We start from the raw sequence: 14025 nt of genomic DNA on the forward strand, positions 1-14025 counted from the left end.
AAGAGAAGAAGAAAGAGAGTCACAAACAGGCTGCGCACAAGGTATAAAAACACACACTTCATCACCGCACCAGAACTCCCGACAGATTTCTGACAGCTCAGAAAAATCAACTCAATTCAGAGAGAAAACAAAGTCCTCTGCTGGAAGTTGTTCTTGTTTTAAGCCAAAAATAGTTCTCAGAAAGCAAGACTCCTTATCTTCAGTCATTGTGCATCTCAAGTAAAGAATGTCGAGATCTGCTGTTTATTTCTTACTGCAGTCGTTGTGTGGTGTGTGAGGGATTTCTTGCATGCGTGACTGTTTTTGACCGTGTGCTCACACACACACACTCACACGTGCAGGACTGGTGCATTTATCACCTGTAATGCACTGTTTGTGGGTGGAAGCATCTCACACGTGCATGATGGGATATGGAGCTCATCCAGATATCTGGATGGAACTAATTGAATGCTTTTGGATGAGAGCGATGCTTCAGCTCTGACATCTGTGTGACAGATTCAGTCCCAGGATTCAGTCTTTATTCTCTAGGAGCAGCTGGAGGTCAAGAACATAGAAAAACAACAACTGTTCAGAACCTTATTATGAATATTGAACAGTTCAGAAACTGTAGATGAGTGAATCTCATCAAAACTGTTAGTCAAGTTCATATTTTAAAAAGTTAACTACACATTTGCATGTTCACAGTTCTCTGATGTTGGTTAATGTTCACATGAAATGCAGCATAGTTTGCACTGTTGATTTTGATTGTTTTTATTTTAAACCTTTGTTTAAATCTATTTGCTTTATTTTAATTGTTCGAAGTTGACTAGTCGCTGATGACGTCATTAATGAGCAAATAAGCCCCTTGTGCACATCTATGGCATATGACACAGGCTACATGGCTATTGCTCCTATAACAGCTCATTTCAATCAGTTATTTTGCCTTTGGGTCGTTTTATTTCTCACAGATTTTTGCTCATTCTAAATCAGATACAGATAAAGTAGCACAGTACAGATTACATTCCTATGAATGCATTAGTGAGAGCGATTGCGTGTTTGAATTATTTCTTCATGGCAGCGTCTCTCTAGTAGAAGTGGCGCTGTGGGATTTAGTTATCAACAAATATATGCTTGAACTTCACAGTTACTCAGCTATTTTGTTGAGAAATTATCATTTAGTGTAAGTTTACAGTAAATTATATAAAAATCATCCTAAAAACCTGAGACATCTTCTTGAGATGTCTTCATGAGATTCACCCAGATTCACTTCTTTACTGCAGCTGTAGTTTCACACAGTTCTGGAAGGATCTAATGGATCTAAAGCACTCTGTCTTTCTTTGGTCACAGGAAAGACGTCGACTCGCAATCCAGAATGCAGCACAGCAGTGGGAGGGGCTTAAAGCCTGCCTTGAGCTTCCTGCCCAGAATGGCTCAAAGGAAGACATCAGTCCAGAATACAGCCCCGCCCACAGCCCCGCCCAGACCAATGGGAACACGCAGGAGACATCGCCAGACGAGCCCAGGTGAAGGTCACTCGTGAGTGTGAGATTGCGTGAGTGTGTGCAAAGTGTGATAATGCGAGAGTGTGACAGTGAGTGAGTGTGTGTGCGAGAGTGTGACAGTGAGTGAGTGTGTGTGCGAGAGTGTGACAGTGAGTGAGTGTGTGTGCGAGAGTGTGACAGTGAGTGAGTGTGTGTGCGAGAGTGTGAGTGAGTGAGTGTGTGTGCGAGAGTGTGACAGTGAGTGAGTGTGTGTGCGAGAGTGTGACAGTGAGTGAGTGTGTGTGCGAGAGTGTGACAGTGAGTGAGTGTGTGTGCGAGAGTGTGACAGTGAGTGAGTGTGTGTGCGAGAGTGTGACAGTGAGTGAGTGTGTGTGCGAGAGTGTGATAGTGAGTGAGTGTGTGTGTGTGCGAGAGTGTGACAGTGAGTGTGTGTGCGAGAGTGTGATCGTGAATGAGTGTGTGTGAGAGTGAGTGAGTGAGTGAGTGTGTGTGTGTGTGGGAGAGTGTGTTAGTGGGTGAGTGAGTGTGTGTGTGTGTGTGTGTGTGAGAGAGATAGAGTGTGAGAGCCTGCGAGAGTGTGACAGTGAGTGTGTGTGCGAGAGTGTGATAGTGAGTTTGTGTACAAGAGTGTGACAGTGAGTGAGTTTGTGTGCGAGAGTGATCGTGAATGAGTGTGTGTGAGAGTGAGTGAGTGTGTGTGTGTGTGTGTGTGTGTGCGAGAGTGTGAAAGTGAATGAGTGTGTGCAAGAGTGTGATAGTGAACGAGTGTGTGTGAGAGTGAGTGTGAGTGTGTGTGCAAGAGTGTGTTAGTGAGTGAGTGAGAGTGTGATAGTGAATGAGTGTGTGTGTGTGTGAGTGTGAGTGTGTGTGCGAGAGTGTGAAAGTGAATGAGTGTGTGCGAAAGTGTGATAGTGAATGAGTGTGTGTGTGTTTGTGTGTGTGGGAGAGTGTGTTAGTGGGTGAGTGAGTGTGTGTGTGTGTGTCAGAGAGAGAGTGTGAGAGCCTGCAAGAGTGTGACAGTGAGTGTGTGTGCGGGAGTGTGATAGTGAGTGTGTGTACAAGAGTGTGACAGTGAGTGAGTTTGTGTACGAGAGTGTGATCGTGAATGAGTGTGTGTGAGAGTGAGTGAGTGAGTGTGTGTGTGTGTGTGCGAGAGTGTGATAGTGAATGAGTGTGTGTGAGTGTGAGTATGTGTGCGAGAGTGTGAAAGTGAATGAGTGTGTGCGAGAGTGTGAAAGTGAATGAGTGTGTGCAAGAGTGTGATAGTGAATGAGTGTGTGTGAGAGTGTGAGTGTGTGTGCAAGAGTGTGTTAGTGAGTGAGTGAGTGAGAGTGTGATAGTGAATGAGTGTGTGTGAGTGTGAGTGTGTGTGCGAGAGTGTGAAAGTGAATGAGTGTGTGCGAGAGTGTGATAGTGAATGTGTGTGTGTGAGAGTGTGAGAGTGTGTGAGTTTGTGTGCAAGAGTGTGTTAATGAGTGAGTGAGTGTGTGTGTCTGTGTTTGTTTGTGAGAGAGTGTGCAAGAGTGTGATAGTGAGTGTCTGTGTGTGTGCAAGAGTGTGACAGTGAGTGTGTGTGCAAGAGTGTGACATTACGTGAGTGTGTGTGCGAGAGTGTGATAGTGAGTTTGCATGCGAGAGTTCGATAGTGCGTGAATGTGTGTGCGAGAGTGTGATAGTGAGTTAATTTGTGTGCGAGAGTGAGTGTGTGTGTCTGTCTTTGTGTGTGTGTGTGTGTGTGTATGTGCCTGCAAGCAAGCGTGTGTGTATGCAAGTTTGAGAATGCGAGTGCGTGAGTATGTGTGTGAGACTGTGTGTATGCAAGTGTGAGAGTGTGAGAGTGAGTGTGTAAGACTTTGAGAGAGAGTGTGTGAGTGTGAGAGTGTGTGAATGTATGTGTGAGTGTGCATGTGTGTGTGTGAGAGAGAGTACATGCGTGTGTGTGTGTGTGTGAGAGAGAGTACATGCGTGTGTGTGTGTGTGTGTGTGTGAGAGAGAGAGTACATGCGTGTGTGTGTGTGTGTGTGTGTGTGAGAGAGAGTACATGCGTGTGTGTGTGTGTGTGAGTGGACCTGTTTGACCGGTGTGATTCTCTGTCACAGACGCTTGAGTCCGCTCACAGTCTCAGCCGGAGGGAATGAGAGCAGGTTAAGATCGGCCAGTCGACCAAACAGCCCCAGAGACGCCAGGTACATCTGACCTCTTCACTGACTCACACTGACATGCATCAGAGTCAGAACTGGCCAGCTGCTCTGAGTTTGTGCTCATGATGCTGTGATGGTTGGGATGGTCATGATGGTTTATTTTATTATTTTATTAAATGTTTTTATTTTACTGATTTAAATAACTATTGCTAAAAGTTTTATTTTAATAATAAGTGAAATGACATACAGCTAAGTATGACCCATACTAGGAATTCATGCTCTGCTTTTAACCCATCCAAAGTGCACACACACACACACACACACTGTGAACACACACACACACACTGTGAACACACACACACACACCAGAGCAGTGGGCAGCCATTTATGCTGCGGCGCCCGGGAAACAGGTGGGTGTTCGATACCTTGCTCAAGGGCACTTCAGTCGTGGTACTGAGGGTGGAGAGAGAACTGTACATTCACTCCCCCGACCCACAATTCCTGCCGGCCCAAGACTCAAACTCACAACACTTCAATTGCGAGTCCGACTCTCTAACCATTAGGCCACGCCTTCCCCAATTTTGATTGTTTTTGAATGATTAATTTATTTTAATTGTATATATTTTCATTATTTAATAGTTGATTTATAAATAATTTTTATTGTATGTTATACTAAACATCAGATTAATCCGGTTATAAGAGACGATGCCTGATAGACCAGGCACTTTTGTGTGTTTTAATACTTGCTAAAAGCCTCAGTGGTCCACAGACTGATCAGCTTCTTGGCTGCTCTCTTTGTAAAATAGCTCCATTAAATGAATGATTTTCAGCGTAGGAGCAGAGTAATTAGTGAACGAGCAGAAGTGCACTACAGATGCATGAAACAGCGTCTGCGCTGCAAGTGTTTCTGCTCGGTCTGTGGGCAGAGAATTACAGCGTCAGTCACGTGTGTCTCATCAAGAGCATTCATTAAAAACGCATTATTCCCCTCTAAATTAACCTCTCAAAATTGAATCTCTCAAAACCAAATTGCTCCAATCATAATTAACAAAACCACACTGGAAACACTGGTGACTGACTGACAGCTGCTTGTGTTTCTGATGCTGATTCAATGCTTTATTCACCCGTCAGTCAGAAATACAGTTGGTTTATCAGGGTCACATGAATTAATCACTTTGAGATTTATTTGTTTTGTATGCACACAAGCTTGTAATGTGATTATCATGTATAAATTCAAACACAATTGAAGCAATATACTCTCTGGATGACAGATCTCATTTAAAGGATTAGTTCACTTCCAGAATAAAAGATTTTCTGTCATCAGTCGCAAATAAATTAAGGTTTTTGAGGAAAGCATTCCAGATTTTTCCTTATATAATGGACTTCAATGGGGATCTTTGGGTTGAAGGTCCAGATTGCAGCCTCTACAGGATCCCAGCCGAGGAATAAGAGTCTTTTCTAGAGAAACCATCATTTTCTAAACAAAAAAAAAACATTTATATACTGTTTAGATCTGGACCTTCAACCAAATGTTCCCCATTTAAGTCCATTATATGGAGAAAAAACCTGGAATGCTTTACTTAAAAAAATCTAATTCTTTGACATCTTTTTGAAAGATATGAACATCTTGGATGACACGGGGGCGAGTAAATGATCATTTTTACTCTGGAGTGAACTTATCCTGTGAACAGGCTGGAGTTCATCCAAATGTTCCTCTCAGAGGAGTCTCTGTCCGAACATGTTGAAATCCTTCACACAGTCGTGTGTAACGGGAGACTCCAGCTCGTCTCAGTCATCAGAGGAACGTGTTTGTGTTCGCAGGCCACAGGACGCCGGCGGTCCCAATGTTCAGAGTCTGTCCATGTCTGACATTCACCTGGCGGAGCTGGACGGCGAGACGCTGCGTCTGTTCGGCCCCGGGGCCCTGGAGACTCTGGATCGCTGCTGGGGCGTTCAGACGGCCGCGAGCGTCACCGCCGTCGCCTTCAGATACATGCACTTCGACTCCATCATTCCCATGTTCCTGCGCATCCGCCTCAAGTTCCCAAACCTCACGGTGAGGATCACAGCGGTCGGGAGGCACTTGCAGATGTTTGAGCTCGAGCAGATTCAAATGAATCAGTGCAAGCACAGCAACCGGCTCCGATAGTGTTTCAATAGTCTGTAAGCTGTGCTAATAACATAACAAGTTTGCTTATTTATAGATCTCAATAATATTGGGTCATATTATATAGTTTAGTAATATCCCATCAGCAAGAGTGCTGCTTTTCTTCAATATCTGCACCACTGCAAATGTGATATACTGTGGATTCATAGAATAGCTCAATATTTCTTCCATTCATAATGACATTCACTTGCTTCATTTCTCAATGAATCAGCTGTTTTAATTAATTGAGTTAGTGATTCAGAGAGTCATTCATACTGACGTTCACTTGCTTCAGTTCTGAACGAATCAGCCGTTTTAAGTAATTGAGTGAGTCAGTGATTCAGTGAATCATTCATACTGACGTTCACTTGATTCAGTTCTGAACGAATCAGCCGTTTTAAGTAATTGAGTGAGTCAGTGATTCAGTGAATCATTCATACTGACGTTCACTTGATTCAGTTCTGAACGAATCAGCTGTGTGAATTAATTGAGTGAGTTAGTGATTCAGTGAATCATTCATACCGACGTTCACTTGCTTCAGTTCTGAACAAATCAGCTGTGTGAATGAATCATGAGGCGTCTCTGTTGCCCTGCGCAGCACCTGATGTTCATGGAGACGAGCATCACTCATCTCCCTCAGCTGGCGGCTCTGGCTCAGGTGCGGCGTCTGGAGCAGATCACTGTTGATCCCGAGGGGAATCCTGTGGTGAGACTGACGCTCTGGAGATCCTTCCTCATCTACAGACTGCAGCACCTCAACCTGCAGAAGATCAACGGCACCGAGGTCCGAGCAGCGGCACTCAGTGTGTGTGTGTGTGTGTGTATGTGTGTCGGGAGCCTGTGTGTGTGATGATGTTTGTGTGTTTCAGGTCACCATGAATGAGGTCATAGCCTCGGAGCGGATGTTCGGTGCTCTGGGTCACGTCGCTGCTACAGAAACACCACGCTGCCGCCTGCTGCTGCTGCTGGAGGAGTCCAGGTGTGTGTGTGTGTGTGTGTGTGTGAGAGAGAGAGATTCTTCAGCACAGACTGAAACACTCACATTACCTGTGAAAAACCTGTGTGTGTGTGTGTGTGTGTGTGTGAGACGACAGGCCAGTGCATGTCCACAGCAGCTGCCATCCTACAGTGTGTGTGTGTTTGTCCAGGATTATTTAATGCTCTGAAATCTATGGTATTAAGTAAAGTTTCTTCTTGTGCTCTTCAGAAAATTTTTCATCCGTCTGCTGCACCCATGAATCCTGGGAGATTAAAAAAAAAAGTCATAGCAATTCATAAAATTAAAACTCCATGGGTATTTTATTTATTTATTTATAAAAAAATATAATCAATGATTTTTTTTATTTTATTTTTTTTACCCGAGCAGTAACATTTTCTTTATTTTAAATTAATTTAAATTTAAATGTTTTTATTCTATTATTATTTTAGGTTAGCATTGACTTCAAATGCATTACTTTACTTGTTCAGCAATTTTAATTTTAATGTTTTTTTTTTGGGTGTGTTTTTTTTATTATTATTATTTTAGTTTGGCCTGTACTTCAGATGCCTCAATTTAAATTAAGTTTATTTAAAAAAAAATATTATATTATAATTTTAGGTTGGCATGGCCTAACTTTATTTGTTAAGAAGGTTTGTGTGGTTCTTGTTGACTGTAATTCATCTCCACACTCCACACTCCCAAATCAAACCACACACAGTGGATCATTCAGACCGCACTCATGAGCATCTCAGATGCAGTGGTCCTGTTGAACGTGTGTCCCTGGCTCTGTCCTTCTCTCTGCAGGAAGCGGCAGCTGCAGTTCCTGCTGGACGGACGCGGACGCAGAAGCGGTCAGAGTCCAGACGACCTGAAGGAGAACGGCAAACAGCTGGGAGACACTTTGAGCCGAGCTCTCTTCAGCTACCCCAGCAGACTCTCTGACAGCCCCGAGGTGAGACCAGCACCACGTATACTGATGCTGATCGATCACGTCCAGCATCACTCACTGTGTGTGTTCAAGTTTATTTGTATAGCGCTTTTTCCAATACAAATCAATACAAAGCAACTTTACAGAAAATTACGTTTCTACAATATTTAGTAGTAGCTTATAAGTGGTGACTGTCAGTTTGTGCACGTATGACAGGGTTTTTAGAATCATTTGATCAGATGCAACTACACTCACAATTTAAGATAGATGCGTTTTTAATCTAGATTTAGACAGAGAGTGTGTGTCTGAACCTGAACATTATCAGGAAGGCTATTCCAGAGTTTGGGAGCCAAATGTGAGAAAGCTCTACCTCCTTTAGTGGACTATCCTAGGAACGACCAAAAGTCCAGTGTTTTGTGACCTTAGGGAGCGTGATGGGTTGTAGCGTGGTAGAAGGCTAGTTAGGTACGCAGGAGCTAAACCATTTAGGGCCTTATAGGTAAGTAATGATAATTTGTAACTGATACGGAACTTAATAGGTAGCCAGTGCAGAGACTGTAAAATTTTCTTGACCTGGTAAGGACTCTAGCTGCTGCATTTTGGACGACCTGTAGCTTGTTTATTCACGAAGCAGGACAACCACCTAGAAGTGCATTACAATAGTCCAGTCTAGAGGTCATGAATGCATGAACTAGCTTTTCTGCATCAGAAACAGATAACATGTTTCGTAGCTTGGCAATGTTTCTAAGATGGAAGAATCCAGTTTTTGTAACATTGGAAATATGATTTTCAAAAGACTTGCTTTTTAAAAGTTGCTGTCTAATATAACACCCAGATTTCTGACTGTAGAGGAAGTAACAGTACATCCGTCTAGTTTCAGATTGTAATCTACAAGATTCTGTGTAGTGTTTTTTGGTCCAATAATTAATATCTCTGTCTTATCCAAATTTAATAGGAGAAAATTATTGGTCATCCAATCTTTTACATTTTTAACACTCTGTTAGCTTAGATAATTGGGAAGTTTCATCTGGTCTCGTTGAGATATATAGCTGAGTATCATCAGCATAACAGTGGAAGCTAATTCTGTGTTTTCTAATAATATTACCAAGGGGCAACATGTATATTGAAAATAGAAGAGGACCTAGGACGGATCCTTGTGGCACTCCATATTTTACTGATGATAAATGAGATGACTCCCCATTTAAATAAACAAAATGGTAGCGATCGGACAGGTAGGATCTAAACCATCTTAGAGCCTGCCCTTGAATACCTGTATAGTTTTGTAATCGATCTATGAGTATGTCATGATCTATGGTGTCGAACGCAGCACTAAGATCAAGTAAGACTAGAAATGAGATGCAGCCTTGATTCTGACGCAAGGAGCAGGTAATTTGTAATTTTAACAAGTGCAGTTTCTGTGCTATGGTGGGGCCTGAAAGCTGACTGAAATTCTTGTGTTTGTGTGTGTGTGTGTGTGTGTGTGTGTGTCAGGAGGGCGGCGCTGACGCCTCGGAGCGCTCAGAGATGGTGCAGCAGTATCTTCGAGGGCTGATCCACAGAGCATCCGCTCACTGCGTGAAGGCAGACGCTCTGCAGAAGCTCTGGCCGTCGCTCTTCAGTGAGATCGTGAGAGACTGTGTTCTGGAGATGAGAGACAGACAGGCCTTCAGACAGACACGCCTCCAGCGGCTCCACAGCCAATCACAGACATGAACACTGATGTACACTGTACACTGTTATCGGAGTCGATCTGCTCGTTCCTGTGGTTCCTCTGATGTTCCTAACGGTGTTCCTGAGGAAATACATGTGTCACATACAAACCTCAGACATGACAACCGTTTAACTGACCTGATGAAGATTCTTCTCAAACTGCTGCTCTGTCGTGATGGTAATTAAGTTGAAAGAGAAATCAAACTATTTTATTTTTCTTTTACTTTATTTTCAACCTGTCCTCCAACCAATACGCTCGTGTAGGTCGTTTATCCAAATCCCTGAAATACGACCCATCAGAGCGTATACTTAAATTGCGCCCCTATCGGCAAAAGGTTGTTTTCACATTAGTATTTTGTACTCTTTTATTTGCCCTCTGGTTTATGTTTCATGTAGCTCAGTTGGTAGATTATTGCGTTATACCTTGATGTGTAATCATGCTATCATGGGTTCGATCCCAGGGAACGGACGTGCACGAAAATGTATATGCTCAATAAATCATAATTTAGGGTTAGGTTTAGGGGTGGGGTTAGGTGTGGTCATTCGAAAGAATAGGATATGTAGGAAATACTGTGAGATCGGTGTAAAAAGCCCACACATTGCATTTAAATAAACGTTCATTTTGATTGGTAATGACCTTGTCGTGATTTAATGACGACAGACGCAACGCGATGCTGTTATTATTTTTACGCCCGCTAGAGGGCGATTAACTTTAAAACGTAAATATAGGTCGTAATAAATGCTTGCACAAACGACCTATATGGTCTTTTTTTTTTTGGAGGACAGGCCCTTTATTTTACTTTTTATTTGATTTTGTTAGGGCCCGAGCTGCAACAAAAGTCATTTATAACATTTTTTTTTTATTATTGTATTATTTTAGGTTGAAATAATCTTCATAGGTCTTACTTTGTTCATCAGTTTTATTTTATTATCTTATTTATTTTTATTTTATTTTATTAGGACACATGCTTACTGTCCGTTTTATTTTATTTTATTTTGTTTTATAATGATTATATTCTTATTTTATTCAGTTAACAGCTCTAAATATTTCAAGATTTCAAGATGAAGATGGTTTATGGTGAGAACAAACCTGCTCTTGAGCTGCATGATCCGTGGAGTTTTGACTCATTTCTAAACACAATGCATTAAATTGAGTTTGTGTAGATAAAGTGTTTGCATCAAGGTGTGTGTGTGTGTGTGTGTGTGTGTGTGTGTGTAGAGTGTGTTTAAGGCCTTCTGTTCATTCTGCTTTTATGTCGCTTCCTCATATTGAATGTCAAAATCAAACCATATGATCCTTCCGGAGCACTGATTAATTTTTTGTATTTTACTGATTAATAAAAAGCTAATAGTGGAAAAAGTTTGACTGACCTGAATTTAGTTGGAGAGACAAACAAAAGATTTTTCACCTTTGTTTAAATAGAAACCGAAAGCAAGTGTAAATGGAAAGGAGGGTTCAGCCTTTCTCTCTCTCTCTCTCTCTCTCTCACACACACACACACACAAACAAACTCTCTCTCTCTCTCTCTCACACTCTCTCTCTCTCTCTCTCTCTCACACACACACACACACACTCTCTCTCTCTCACACACACACACTCTCTCTCTCTCTCTCACACACACACACACACACTCTCTCTCTCTCTCTCTCTCACACACACACACACACACACTCGTCTTTGAGCGCCTCGTCTCTCCTCGGATCTCTGACTGACGGAGAATCTTTCACTGGAGTATAAACATCGCACATGAAGAGGGTTAAAGTCATTAATGATGGAGATTATTGCTAATGAGACACGCGTGAGCTGCTGGATGATTAATGAACGCGCTGGATTACGCGCGTCAGGACGCGTCGCGATGCATCAACGCGTTCACCATTAGAACAGCTGGAGCTCAACGGGTACTGCTCTTTTACTGCTCTTTTACCACACTATACACTCACGATTACCACACACACTCTGTCTGTGTTTCTGTCATTTAACTGTGATATACAGGAGCTATAATAAATGTATTAATATATATATATATATATATTTTCATGAACCTAAAGGGTTAACATTTGTATAGACACATACTTACACAATGAAACCATACTTTAATATGCACTATTACAGTATTCATGTAGCACTGGTCATTTTTGGTAATACATCAGGGTAACATACAGTATATACGAGTTATGTATGACTTCATTTTACTTAATTATACATAAATGTATGCAACCATCCCTAACTCTACTGTAAGTAGCCTACATGTTGTTAAATAATATTACTCATTTCTTAGAAGTGTAATTATACTGTAACAAGAAAACAAGGTGTCCTGTTGATAACTCCTGTTATTAACACAAAGGTCTTGTTACTCATTCCTACACACACTTTGACCAGCAGCTGCAGAGGTCAGAGGGTCAGGTCAAAGGTCAGCTGATGTCTAAAAGAGTACCACACGCGTTTGAACTTGAGTGACATCTGATGACATGCACAGGTGTGTGTGTGTGTGTGTGTGTGTGTGTGTGTTTGTGTGTGTGTGTTTGTGTGTGTGTGTGTGTGTGTGTGTGTGTGTGTGTGTACAGGTGCAGCGCTGCAGTCAGTCTTCAGTATGAGAGCGGCTCTGAACATCAGGTGAAGAACTGTGTTTACACATTTAGCATTTAACTGTCACTTTCAATCAATTGAATGTGTCCTTGCTGAATAAAAACATTAACCCTTTATAGAACATATAATAAATTAATGCTTTTATTCAGCAAGGACACATTAAATTGATCCAAAGTGACTGCAAATACTTTTATAATGTAACTAAAGATTTCTATTTCAAATTAATTCTGTTCTTCTGAACTTTCTGTTCATCTGTGAATCCTGAAAAATAAAATGTATCATTTTCTAAGAAATATTGTGCAGCACAACTGTGTTCAACACTGATAATAATCAGAAATGTTTCTTGAGCAGTTAATCATCATATTTTCATGATTTCTGAAGATCACTGTAGACTGGTGGGATGATGCTGAAAATACAGCGGAGCATCACAGAAATACATTACACTTTAACACAGATTCACACAGAAAACAGTTATATTAAATTGTAAAAATATTTAACAATTTTAATGTATTTTTGATCAAATAAATGCCGTGAGCAGAAGAGACTATCTGCATTAGTGACTCTTGTCATTTTGTGTTTTTAGTGTCGCTCTGGTTCTGTTCCCGATCTTCATGTGTCATCAGACAACAAGGCAGGTAAGACTAATATAAAGGGAAAACATTTTATTGATTGATTCTGTCCCTCTTATTTTTCATTTTGCTGGTTTATTGTGAGGAATATAACACATAATATTCATCGGAACTCAAAGTGTCACAAATCAGAAATCAAAACCACATGGACTTCTGTAATAATAAATCATCAGGAGAACGTGTTGTCGTAGTGAGAGTGATCACATGTGCTCCAGCTGTCTGACCTCTCGCTGACCCTGAGAATGAGTTTTAGGGTCCAGCTGAGTGAGGTCACGCCCTCTGCCCTCTGATTGGCCGTCAGCTGTTGATTGACAGTCTGAGTGTAATTTTGTTTCCTCTTCATGTACATGATCCAGAGCGGTTCTGAAGGAGCGGCGTGGAGGTCGTGGAGCTCCTGGGGCGAGTGGGGCGAGTGTTCGCGCTCCTGCGGCCGAGGAGTTCAGGAACAGACCAGAGTCTGTCTGACACAGTATCCAGCGTCACAGAACACGCCGAACCCGAGACGCCTGAGCCCCGGCACGTACGGATGGAAGTATGATGCATGGAATATATTATTGTGACGTAAAACAGCTGTGTGAATCTCTGTTAAAGAGTAATTTATTTCTGTGATGCACAGCTGTATTTTCTGCATCTAATGTTATTTCCCCTTTATTTCCTCGATCTATTGAAGGCGAGCGAACAGTAGCCGCATCAGTCCAGGGACGTACGGATACAGAACGATGCCGTATTCAACGCCTCTTCAGAAAGAATCCAGCCGAACGGCACACAAACAGAGACGATCAGCATCAAACGTCCCACACTGGAGCTACAGGACTCATCAGAGAAGCCCGTATCAAAACACTCGCTCTCACACAGCCACCCAACACACCCGAGCGCTGATGAACACCGCAGCCGTGCAGAGCCCAGCACCAAACCCCTGCCCTGGAGCCCCGAACCGGCACAAGATCTGCAACAGCACGGTAACATCTGCAGAGGAACACCTCCGATTATATACCGTCATGTGCAGTATACATCTGTTCATGCTGCTTTAGACATTCTGTTAACGATAAAGTTACCTTGCAACTGCATGCCATCTAGCGGTCATTAGAATATTAGTAGCTTGTCTGCTTAAAATCTATTAACATTTAAATACAAATATTGAGAATCTGTTGCGTATTAATGAGTGAGCTGTCATGAAGTTACAAATGAACGAGAGTTTGTTGACATTTAAGTGCAAAGTTATGAGTTAATTGACGTAGTTGTAAAATAACAATAGGTTAGTTGATATTAAATTAATGTAAGTTTGCTAACATGAATGCATATTAATGATATTTTGTTGACGTAGTTAAAAATGTGAGAATTTGTTGACATGTAAGTTGCAAAGTAATAAATTAGTTGACATGTAGTTGTAAAATAACAACAGTTGACACGTAAATTGATGTAAG

The 14025-nt window shown here is 41.8% G+C and overlaps 2 protein-coding genes across 3 annotated transcripts in view; both read left to right on the forward strand.

Annotated features, from left to right (window-relative positions):
• The window catches only part of lrrc49 (leucine rich repeat containing 49), an 18296-nt gene extending 8597 nt beyond the window's left edge, over positions 1-9699 (forward strand). The window contains exons 11-18 of the mRNA XM_026230404.1: positions 1-41; positions 1327-1502; positions 3581-3667; positions 5444-5678; positions 6367-6552; positions 6638-6747; positions 7552-7699; positions 9167-9699. The exon at positions 1-41 is cut by the window's left edge and continues 43 nt beyond it. Coding sequence (XP_026086189.1) covers positions 1-41; positions 1327-1502; positions 3581-3667; positions 5444-5678; positions 6367-6552; positions 6638-6747; positions 7552-7699; positions 9167-9388 — 1205 coding nt within the window. The 3' untranslated portion in view covers positions 9389-9699. The remainder of the gene's footprint in view (positions 42-1326; positions 1503-3580; positions 3668-5443; positions 5679-6366; positions 6553-6637; positions 6748-7551; positions 7700-9166) is intronic.
• A 1306-nt stretch (positions 9700-11005) lies between these two features.
• Positions 11006-14025, forward strand: part of LOC113061356 (thrombospondin type-1 domain-containing protein 4-like) — a 31512-nt gene continuing 28492 nt past the window's right edge. The window contains exons 1-5 of one of the 2 annotated variants that reach the window (XM_026230399.1): positions 11006-11284; positions 11951-11999; positions 12556-12607; positions 12958-13133; positions 13272-13560. In XM_026230399.1, coding sequence (XP_026086184.1) covers positions 11977-11999; positions 12556-12607; positions 12958-13133; positions 13272-13560 — 540 coding nt within the window. In that variant the 5' untranslated portion in view covers positions 11006-11284; positions 11951-11976. Of the gene's footprint in view, positions 11285-11763; positions 11797-11950; positions 12000-12555; positions 12608-12957; positions 13134-13271; positions 13561-14025 lie in introns of those variants that run through there. The other variant, XM_026230400.1, reaches the window with a different exon arrangement.

Source organism: Carassius auratus, chromosome 43, assembly GCF_003368295.1.
Source record: "Carassius auratus strain Wakin chromosome 43, ASM336829v1, whole genome shotgun sequence".
NCBI lineage: Eukaryota > Metazoa > Chordata > Actinopteri > Cypriniformes > Cyprinidae > Carassius > Carassius auratus.